This window comes from Fusarium vanettenii (assembly GCF_000151355.1).
Source record: "Fusarium vanettenii 77-13-4 chromosome 17 genomic scaffold NECHAsca_74_chr17_3_0, whole genome shotgun sequence".
Lineage (NCBI taxonomy): Eukaryota > Fungi > Ascomycota > Sordariomycetes > Hypocreales > Nectriaceae > Fusarium > Fusarium vanettenii.
Genome location: NW_003315815.1, coordinates 79,308 through 89,759, shown reverse-complemented (window position 1 = coordinate 89,759; position 10,452 = coordinate 79,308). Strand labels below are relative to the sequence as shown.

At 43.2% G+C, this 10,452-nt stretch overlaps 3 protein-coding genes across 3 annotated transcripts; 1 reads left to right on the top strand and 2 right to left on the bottom strand.

Moving 5' to 3' along the window:
- Nucleotides 1-2,091: 2,091 nt before the first annotated feature.
- NECHADRAFT_88871 (uncharacterized protein) lies at nt 2,092-3,089 on the bottom strand (the record flags this gene model as incomplete). Its single annotated transcript, XM_003040229.1, has 3 exons — nt 2,092-2,576; nt 2,625-2,700; nt 2,967-3,089. 3 exons carry the CDS (start codon nt 3,087-3,089, stop codon nt 2,092-2,094), a joined length of 684 nt encoding a protein of 227 aa, XP_003040275.1.
- Nucleotides 3,090-3,885: 796 nt separating this feature from the next.
- On the top strand, nt 3,886-4,584 carry NECHADRAFT_88870 (uncharacterized protein; the record flags this gene model as incomplete). Its single annotated transcript, XM_003040242.1, has 2 exons — nt 3,886-4,059; nt 4,378-4,584. The coding sequence occupies 2 exons, from the start codon at nt 3,886-3,888 to the stop codon at nt 4,582-4,584; spliced, it is 381 nt and encodes a 126-aa protein (XP_003040288.1).
- Nucleotides 4,585-6,414: 1,830 nt separating this feature from the next.
- NECHADRAFT_88869 (uncharacterized protein) lies at nt 6,415-7,968 on the bottom strand (the record flags this gene model as incomplete). Its single annotated transcript, XM_003040228.1, has 2 exons — nt 6,415-7,584; nt 7,657-7,968. The coding sequence occupies 2 exons, from the start codon at nt 7,966-7,968 to the stop codon at nt 6,415-6,417; spliced, it is 1,482 nt and encodes a 493-aa protein (XP_003040274.1).
- Nucleotides 7,969-10,452: the final 2,484 nt, after the last annotated feature.

Below are 10,452 nucleotides of genomic sequence, written 5' to 3'. Positions count from 1 at the left end.
TTTATAAGATATATTAATTTATTAAGGTTACCCTTAGTTAATATTAAATTAAGGTTTTTAATAATCTTTATTATTATTATAGGGGTTTTAGAGTTTTTTTTAAGAAAATTATTAATTATTAATTTTAATTATATAGCTAATATAATTAATAAGGTTATTAAGTTAATCTTCCTTATAAAGTTTAGCCTATACCTCTTTCTTAAGTTTATTAAAGAAGAAAGATATTAGGGGTTCTTAGTTTTAATTAAGTTTTAAGGTAAGCTAGAAATACTTAATATTATATTCTAATATAAAGCTAGTTTATTAAAATACCTTAATTTCTTTTTTTACTTAGGCCTTTTTATTTATTATTTTAAAGGCTTATTAAAGTATAGCTTTAAAGGCTTTAAAGTTAAAATAAAGGTTTATAGTCTAGGGTAAGTATTTATTAAGTAATTTAATAAGGTATTTCTTTATAATAAGTTTAAATTAAGCTATAATATACTTAATAAAATACTTAGTAATATATTAAACCTTATTAAATATTATAATAAACTAAGTAAAATAATAGAATATAAATATATATAATTATATAAGAAATATTAATAATTTATATATAATATTATTAAATTTCTCTAATTATTTTAGTTTTAAGATTTCTCTAATATCTTTACTTTTTATAATAATAACCGCTATATTATTAATATTTTAGATATTCTTATAGTATTATTAATTTTAAGCTTACTAAGTAATAGCTATATAGTTAATAAGTCCTCTAAGTTCTTTTATTTTAGTAATTATAGTATTAACCTAGGCATAGAGTTATTTAATTTCTTTATTATTATTATTTATTTCTTTATTATTATTAGGGTTAGCCTAAATTAATATAATAAAGGTAAGTAAATAATTAATAGGTAAAACCTATTAATAATTATTATTAGAAATAGCCTAAGTAGCTATTATATTTAATATTATTTAAAGTAATATAAGTAATTTAATAAATAAGAGCTATTAATATATAATAAGAGGATATTTCTTAAGGGATAAATTAATTATATTAGTTTATATTAGTATTAGATTATATTATATAGCCTTAAAGGTTAATATAATATTATATCTAATAATATACTTAAAGGTATTAAGTATAACTAAGTTATATTAATAGCTAAGGTAGTTATTATATAAGAAAGTATAATAAATGCGTTTTATATACTTATAATTAATCTCTAGATTAATATTCTTTAGGTTTAATCTAAGGTAAGATTAATGCCTTTAATATTTAGTCCCTAGACCGATGCGGGTAATATTTAGTCCCTTTAGTCCTTTGCTTAGTTAGAGTGTTTTCTACTATGTTTCCCCGCCTGGCCTATATTATAGCCGTGATAATTATAATATTTTAAATAATTTTATATAATATTACCTCTTATAATTTATTAAATAATATTTTTTATATTTTTATAAAGCGTATAAATTTCTTTAATAAAATTATTTTAATTATTTAAAAAGGCTTATTAATAAGTATTAATTATATTATTTTAATTAATTAAATAAAGGTTTTTATTAAAAAGAATTATTAAAAAAAAATTTATATTATTAATTATAATTAAATATTCTTTTATAAAAATAATAATAATAATTTATATTTCTTTAAGTAATTAAAAATTATAAAAATAATTAAAAAGTTAATTATAAAAAAAAGCTATTATAAAAAGAGATTAATTTTAATTCTTTTAATTAATTAAAATATAATTTATTTATTATAAATAAAGCTATTATTAAAGGTACTAATAATTATATAAATAAATTTTATTAATCTAAGCTTATTAAGACCCTAGGCTTTAAGTATAAAAGCTTTATTATTAATATTATTAAGATTTTAATTAAGATATTTTAATTTCTTAAAAAAATAAAAATTAATAAAATAATAAAATAATAAAATAATCTTAAAACTTTATATATTAGACTAAATTCCACTCTTATACTTAACAAAGCATTAACACCCAACATGAGACCGCCACAATATCCCCATTATCAACGCAAATCACACTCAACAGCAACTTCGATCCCGAATCCAACATCCATAAGCCCATTAATACTCCATCCCCCATGGCCTCACAGATTTCGGTGAGGGACAACACGATCACGGCGAATCGTTTCGACTCGTGCAAGCTGCACAAGCAGATCAGCATGGTCATGTACCAATCCATCCACTTTTTCACGATTCAGATCAAGAGCGTTCTGAATCCGTTCTACCTCGTCATTCGTCTCGTGCAGCTTTCGATCGACGCGCTCTAGACGCTTGAGGGAGTGTTCTCGATCTCCGCCATTCAGTCCGACGATGTGTCTCTGGTTAACAATAACCGAGCTGTCATAATCCTCAATAGTCTCCCAGATATGCCGTCGCCGCTCTCGGAGTTTGAACGATTTGCTGTGCCTCTTTTCCACCTTGTTCGTTACTACTTTGATCTTCTGACGTAGGGTCTCTTCCTCCTTCTTGAGTTGTTCGTCGATTGCGGTCTGATGCTGTTGTTCGGCTAGGCCTGTGGCCTTTTTAGGACGTTGACGGCCACTCGAAGTGGCAAGGGTGGGATTTGAGGCTATCATATGCGATCAGCATGTTGCTCAGAAATTGAATGTCAACCTACACTCCACAGACGGTTCAGCCTCGGTACGACCAGTGCGCTTCAGAATTGGCTCATCGACAGCCACATAGATCACCTCCTATTCACGAGGCCGAAGCACTCGTCGCGGACTATTTGCAGGCTCAGAAGCAGTTTCCAGAGCAACAGTTGGTCTGAAGGTGACATCGGTGTCAATGAGGAGGCAGCCAGTTGGTTATTAGATAGCTCTTTGAAGCCTTGCGTAGCCATTGAAAACCAGTGGCAATGAAGAGGGAGAATACGATAGAACAATCGTGAAAAAAACAAAGACAAGGATCCTTCCAGGTCCATCACTCCCTACCTATGCTACTGTAGAACTCAGCCCACCGTCTGGGGTCGTGTCCAGGCAACGGGGAACGAGGTCATCTCAAACAGATATTCTCGGGCGCTTGCTGCGTGTAGTGGAGGCGCAATAAACGCGCAGCATGTTTGAACGGCAACATGAGACATCGAGTCAAACTAGAGTACTTAATTTATGCCAATTAATTAGGTAGAGAGCGTTCTAGAAGTTCAAATTAGGTTACGACGTAAGCAAGTTTACCATTGAGGATAGTAGGGATAATCGACCGGTGCATCATAGCTGACGTGTGAGTGTGCGGTGATATCAGAGGAATCGAGCATAGCGAGTGATGAGGTAGCTCAATCTTCAATTTATAGAGATGAGAAAGTTTTCTGTAACCGAGCTTGTCGTCCGTTGTCTTTGTGACGCGATGTAAGGACTTCCAACCATGCCGACTTCAACCTGATATGTGTGTTTGGGTATTTTAGGAACCTTCGATAAGCCAGGTTCAATCAAAGCGACCTACCAATTTTCATTCTTTTGCTTTTTCCAACTCATGTACTCGACCCGCAAGAGCATCACTGCACGCCTCTCAACTATCGTCTCAGAAACCGCCTGCCTCCATGGCTATAAGTCTTCTTGCCAACTCCGACGACAGAGCTCGTATTTCTAAACGGGCTAAGTGCAAACTCCGTCGTGCTGAAGCAAAGGTTTGCCGTGCCAGTCTTCATTACCTACTAGATTGTCAAGAGTATCATGGTGTTCTTCATAATATTAGGGATCCTAAAACTTCTCATCAACTCGGGCATCAACTTTTACTGCACTGTCACCTCCATAGCTATCAGGCTTAGTCCCTAACTTTTCCCCTGGCTGTTCCCTCCCCGGCCCCGACATAACCGACGGACCTCTCTCATGTCCCAGTCCCTCAAGAACATTCTTGAAAATATCAAGGGCAAGCTAAATATAATGTCAGACTCGTCCACCTTTATTGTAGTCTACTTTTCCGCAGAGTGGCTACAGAAGCTCAGCGACAGATATCGAAAGACGACCGAGCAAGCGCAGTTACCAGGTAACCAGCTTACAACGCTGCAGACGGCAGCTTGGGAACTGACCAACCAATATCTCCGTAACTGGATTTCGGTTTGAGCTTTTGCTATAACGGTCTAGTATTACTAGACTATTTATCCATCCCGCCAGCTTTGAGAAAACGAAAGAAGACCCTTCCAGCATAGATCAAGAGCCAATTTCAATTCCATAGGTGTCACAACCCATCGTTCCTTGCGCCCATGAGGCCCCAACCCATCTGGCGAAAGCCCCCGTCATCACCCACCCACTCTCAAATATCTATCCACAACCAGACCCCGGGCCTTTTGAAGTTGGTGAACGGCAGCGGACCTGCGCGCCCAAGATTTTTGATAACAGTTTTCCAGGTCATAGATACATCTCGCACTAACCCAGGCTCCAAACGAGGCCTCTGGCCATCTTGCACACGTCCTCCAAGCCCACGCCGAGCCCGAACAGCAGGCAATCCTCCGCGGCCTGATCTTCCAGAAACCGACTCTTGCTCAGACTTACCACCAGGCACAAACTCTCCTCCCCCGCTTCGATCGGGCGGTCGCCCGTCGTGGACGAATCGAGAAGAAGAAGACTAAGGATATCTTCTAGCTGACGTAGCAATGGCGAGGACCCTCTTGACTTCCACAGACATACGCGCTGGCCTTGTACTAACAGTCGCCGCTAAACCGAGTGCTGAGGTGATTACTGCCCTGAGGAGTATCACTGAGGTGTCTGAAGCGCAAAACGTCAACTTTCTCTGCTCTTGGAAGAGCATGGTGTCTTGCAAGACGCTGTGGCCAAGCATCCGGATAAGCATACTAAGAAGTCCCCGATGCTTCGGCTGTCGGGAAAAAACGTCTCGTCAATAGCAAAGGGTCTTAAGAATGGGACGCTGTCGCTGCTGTCGACCGGTGACCAAGACAATAAACTTGGCGAGTTTTAAGGGGGAGGCCTAGATGATCTTGGATGAATAGCGGATGAGCCGGGAAACCATTCGATCGACAACCATCACATTAATTATTCCAACGACGATTAGTTCTTTGATTCGCAGGGATCCCTAGCTGCAAGCGCCATGTCAGAAGACCTGGGGACCACATGGCACACCATACTCCGAATGGCACACTGGTGCCAAGTACGGCTCCACAACAAACACACCCGGAGATGTGAGCCTCCAAAGCCTCTTCGCAGACCGGACATTCCACGAGAGAAGTCTAGCCATCAAGACAGTCGAGCGAGAGGTTCACAACGCACAAGCCCTCAAGACAGCCGCAGGCCATGATCTGGCAATGTTGCAAGGCAAGAAGGCGGCGCAAGAGTGCTTCGTCGGTGCAGAGACCAAGGGGGCATGGGCTTGTATCTTGGAGCGTAATGGATCTGCGAGCAAGTGAGGTTGCGATCTCATGATGGGTCTGTGATCTTGTGCAGTGAGAGAATGTCTTGGCCGAGTGGTGCAGACTACATTGTCCAAACGAGTGATACGCTTAATTAGGAATAACAAAGTAGAATCTCACGTCCTACTTGTTCTTGGCTAACCGTCTTGGGATCATCTCTCCGATCGCGAGCGGCTATCCTTATCTATCAACTTCATTCCCTCAACTCATGAAACGCGTTTATCTGCCAGTTGCCCGGTATACATTTGAGCCTTTATCACAAGATTAATAGTTTATCGGACTGGTTCTTGTCACATTAGGTTATTCCAAGTGACTATGGCATTCTACTCTGGTTAACCTCATTCAACACATGTTGACCTTACTGACAAGCAGGTCTCTGGCTACCCTGTACCAGGGTCCCTATCAGTATGACAGAACGTCCACTGAGGTAATTACATGCCTGTCATATGGCTTCGAGATAAAGATCCCCGAGTAATGAGCTAGTGATGAACTTTTTGGCAGTGGGCTCCATTCTTGAAGACGCCCAATGTCAAGGGTTCACAAGATCCGGCCAGACCGGCAATGAAACAAGTACAGCCCCACACGGGGCCGGAGTCTGGTTCCACTTACTCGGCGATGCCCGAGTCCTTCACCACGGAGCTTCCGGAAAGGACCGAACTCGCGTTTATGTCCTTTGGGAGTATGATAGTGGAGGCAATAGGACTCTGGTTTCTCCGAGGTCATGACGGTGATATCATCCAGAAAGACCACATGGGTTACATCTCCTCCTTGACAGTACACTGGACCTGTCACTCTATAGACGCAAGCGACCACCATTTCATTGCGACAAGGTGTATGAATCTGATGAGTCTGGCAAGAATATACGCCGGTCTCCCTGACCACATTATCTTAATGATTCGGAATAGAGAAAAGGCAACTACTGTGACTATGCGCTGAGAAACTTGTCCAAGAGGCCAAGCAACATGCGTAGTGGTTTCTCCGTCATAATCTTTCCATTCCAACACATGTCAAGCTCCCCTCCCTCTCAGTACAGACGCGCTTACGCACTTTAAAGAGGCCACTCGAAGTCTCCACCTCGTTTTGCCGGCGCCGGCACATCAGACACTTTATACCCTTTCAAATCAACGTCCGCCTCTTCAGCGAGCAAACATTGGCCACAAAATGATGCATACCCATCGTTGGAAAAATCCAGGTAACCAGGCTGCGGGTCGGAGTAATATTCGCCGGCATCACAGCCTGGAGTTCTGAAGAAGATGCGACGCGAGGCGGATGGTGTGGTCTTCTGACGTTTGCGTGGTGGGTCAGACTCCCAATCCTCGTCGTCAGCGATGTCACTTTCATCGTCTTCGTCGTCTTCTTCGTCTTCGTCGTCTTCAGTACCATATTCTCCATCATAATCGCGATCCGAGAATTCATCAGTTTCACCCTCAGACCGGAGAAGATCACGCAGCTTCCTTTTGGAATCAGAGAGAATCATGGCCCCCTGAAAGGTGCCAAAGTCGACCGCCGCTATCAGGATTCCAGCAACTTTGCTATCGCGGATGTCCAAAGTGAAGAGTGGTCTTGTCGCTGTAGAGCCGCATCCTACCTCCTCGACCATTTCTTCCCATGCCCCGAGCAGCGTGTTGGATTCGACGACGTAGGAACCTCGGCATTGCCCCAAGTCAAACAAGGTTTGCGGGGATTGGTTGGCGGCACGGGCCGGACGGTCTCGCGATGAACCGCCCTGGTTTGATTGAGAAAGATAGTCCTGGTGGGCGTTCATGGCGTTTTCTCGGTCAGTCTTTTCCCGTTTCCTCCTTGCAGCCCATGCTTCAGCGGTAAGCTTCTCGGCCAGAGCCTGTACCGCCTTGTGGCCCCAGCCAATGCACAGGGTGGTTTCGAACCGAGTGCCGCTTCTGGCCCATGCCAGGCCGGGAACTCTGTCAACTAAAGCACAAATGTTTCGCCCTAAGTCGCTGTAGCCGTGGAGTGCCAGAGGTTCCGATGTCTTGGTTCGATCAGGTTTTCCGTTGGTCAGAAAGTAGTAGTCCATGAACCAGTTTACATCGATATTTGCCTTTTCACCTGGACTTTTGTTGTGAAGAGCCTCTTCTTCCTCTTGCCGTTTTGTCGCCTCCCATGCCTCGACGTCGATTACCCATTGCTGGTGAATGGGTTCTAGTTCAAGCTCCATGGCGTGTTTGAGATTGGTCACCCGCTCTGGCACCTGGTCACACTACATGTGATCAAAAGGCATCAGTTCTACTTTGAAGTTCACGTCTAATATACTATGTATTGGATCACGCACCTTTCCATTCAATACCGCCTCTCGGAGCAGCTCGCGGAAGTGTCCAGAGTTGGGATTCTTGATATTCCGTGGATGCCTTAGGCCGTAATGACTGAGCTGTGCCGAGAAAAACTTCTTGGTGAACAGTTGTTGGGCCGTCCGTTCCGCCTCGATCCGATCTTGTTCGAGTTGCAGAGAACTGGGGTCAAAGAGCTCCTTCAAACGGGATCCGCTAACCCGACCAATGTCTCCATTTATGCGGGTGAAGTGCCCTTGACGGAGCTGGAACCCATCTCTCTGGACTACTGGTGGTGTGGGCCGGGGACCCAACATGGTGCATCGGTGCTGGGCGTTGTAGATGCGGGTTTATTGCACCGACTGAGCATACAAAAGAGGACAGATAAGTTTTTCACAAAGGAAGCCACACCAACCCAGCTTTATTTATCACCGAGCAGCCCATAAAGGGGGCTGCGCTCGACCAATCAGAGAGTGACGCTACGTAAGACCTGAACCCAGTGGTGCCCCCTAGTGTCATGGAGCATCGGCCCGTTGCTAAAGTGGCCTTGACTAGAGTTTCAAATGGGGTACGTAGGATTCCAAGCTTGCTACAAACATCCAATTTGTAGTCTTGACGGGATCGATGAGACAGATGGATAAGAACGGGGACAGATGTGGCCCAACACTGGCATGGAGGCACGCGTCCAACAGCGGACGAATGCGAAGATGCAGAGAAGGGAAACGCACGAGAGAAGATCAAACGGAGCACGCCGTATATGATGGAGAAAGATTGGTCAGATTAGTTGTATTGATCGTCAGGATCGAGTCTTTCCGGGTCGCAAGACACGAAGCCAATTGATAGCTTTGGGTTCGATGATTATATACCCAAAAATGACATAGCCAACGGCGGTAGGTGGGATGAATATTGATCAGCAGGTAATACGAAGCGCGAGCGTGTCCGGGCGATGAATTTGTGGCATTGGTCTGTTCTGTCGTGCCGGTCTTGTGCCATCTGTATATATGCAATGAGGCCGCTATCCTTGCCATCTAGCATAGCCTTCTTCAGGTCACGGGTTGTAAGATGCTATTGCACCCAGAGTCCGTTCCATAGGATCCCCACTCCGTCATAATCCTTGGCAAGCTCAGATGAAGTGACGAGGTCGCCAATTGTCTGTAGTGTGCTTGAAAGAGCACGCGTCATCAGGTACGTCACCATCGATCTCGAGGCGGGTAATTGGGAGTGTGCTTGACGCCAATCTCGAAGCACAGCTGATAGCAATCAAGTCGACGAAAGCGAGGTTGCTTCTCATAGGCGTAGGTGAATTGGGAGGACATTATGTTGCTGCAGATTGCAACAGTGGCTGATTGAGGCTGTCGAAGTTGGGCCATGGTAGTGATCGTCAAAGGATGGGTCTCGGAGGATTAATAATCGCAGGCATTGAACAGAGTAAAGTAAGGTACACAGCTGTCTCCAAAGATTGTCAGGTAGCACGAGGGCGAGAAGACTTTGAGCACGAAGAGTTACAAGATGTGACGTGGAGTATGAATATGGCGATCGTCATGGCCAGTCAAGGAGTCGATATCTGACCGATTCTGGACATTGCAAGTGACCTAATGGCCAATCATAACAACCATTCGTCTCACAGACTGACAACAAGGCTAGTTGAGTTCCTACAGTGGACCACCGTAGCCGAGGAGTGATAAACGAGTCAAGAAGTGTGGCACACCTTCCGGCCATCGCAGGTTGATAGGAGGACAGACTTGGAATGTAACAACATTACGGTATAGTTCAACAAACAAGCCACTCTAACTTCTTATGTCCCTTCCTAGCGCCATGGTTCAAAGTCGTCACTCACTGGAGCTTGTGTCGCAGGGCCAGGGACCTCCCAGCTGGGGCGTTCCTGGTTTCATGGTCTACTTGTCGCTTAGGGCTACGCGACATGATTTCTCTTTCAGGTCTTTTAGGCTTCCATGCTTATTTTGTGGCTCACTGGCATTTTAATTCATCACCTGCTATTGCGCTTTGGCAGTAGAGCCTTGGTTTGATGTGAACCGATGCCGTCGAGGCGAAAAGCTTACAGTGAGAAAACCCCAAATGTCTGACTTGTTGTTCCACATTGGTTTTTCCGCCTTCATCTTGAAGTGTGTTAATTTCACCGTTGTTAGGAGTAAGATAAAGGCTCGAATCTGCTTATTGCGGACCGTTTGAGCTATGCTGGCTTAAAGTATAACAACACAGCCAACCGAGCGGAGCCGTGAAGGATTCAGGCAGCTAGGCCAACGTAGAGAGGGACCGGGTTTGCTAACCAAGTAATAAGAATTATTCATAATCCATAAAACTGACGTTCCGAACCCGGGCTCAGACGAGCAAGGTTGGGAGACCTGATTGTAGCCGTGGCCGACTGAGCATCTATGGGCTTGAAGATGGGTTGTCCGCCGTACTCAGAGCCAACCGGAAATTTTCTTAGAAACCAACTGGTACCATATGGTACTAACGCTTTCAACTCCATCTTTGTGAGAAATCGATCATCTTTCGGCATCACTGTCCTTGCTGAAGTAAAAGATGTGATGGGTGGTGTTTAACAGCAGTGCATCAAGCTTACGTAGGTGCTTCTCAAATAGCTCAAACAGAATTAGTAGACTATATACAATAAAATTCTCCCCTTTCAATCTATAGAATATCCTTTTTATCTCATAACTGCCAAATTGACAGAAAACGTAAGAATACTGATAGGTGTGCTCCACTTCCAATACACTGTCTTTCAAGGGCGATCTTATCTCGCACCGCCAACGTCATGGATGGGCAGACCAAAATTCATT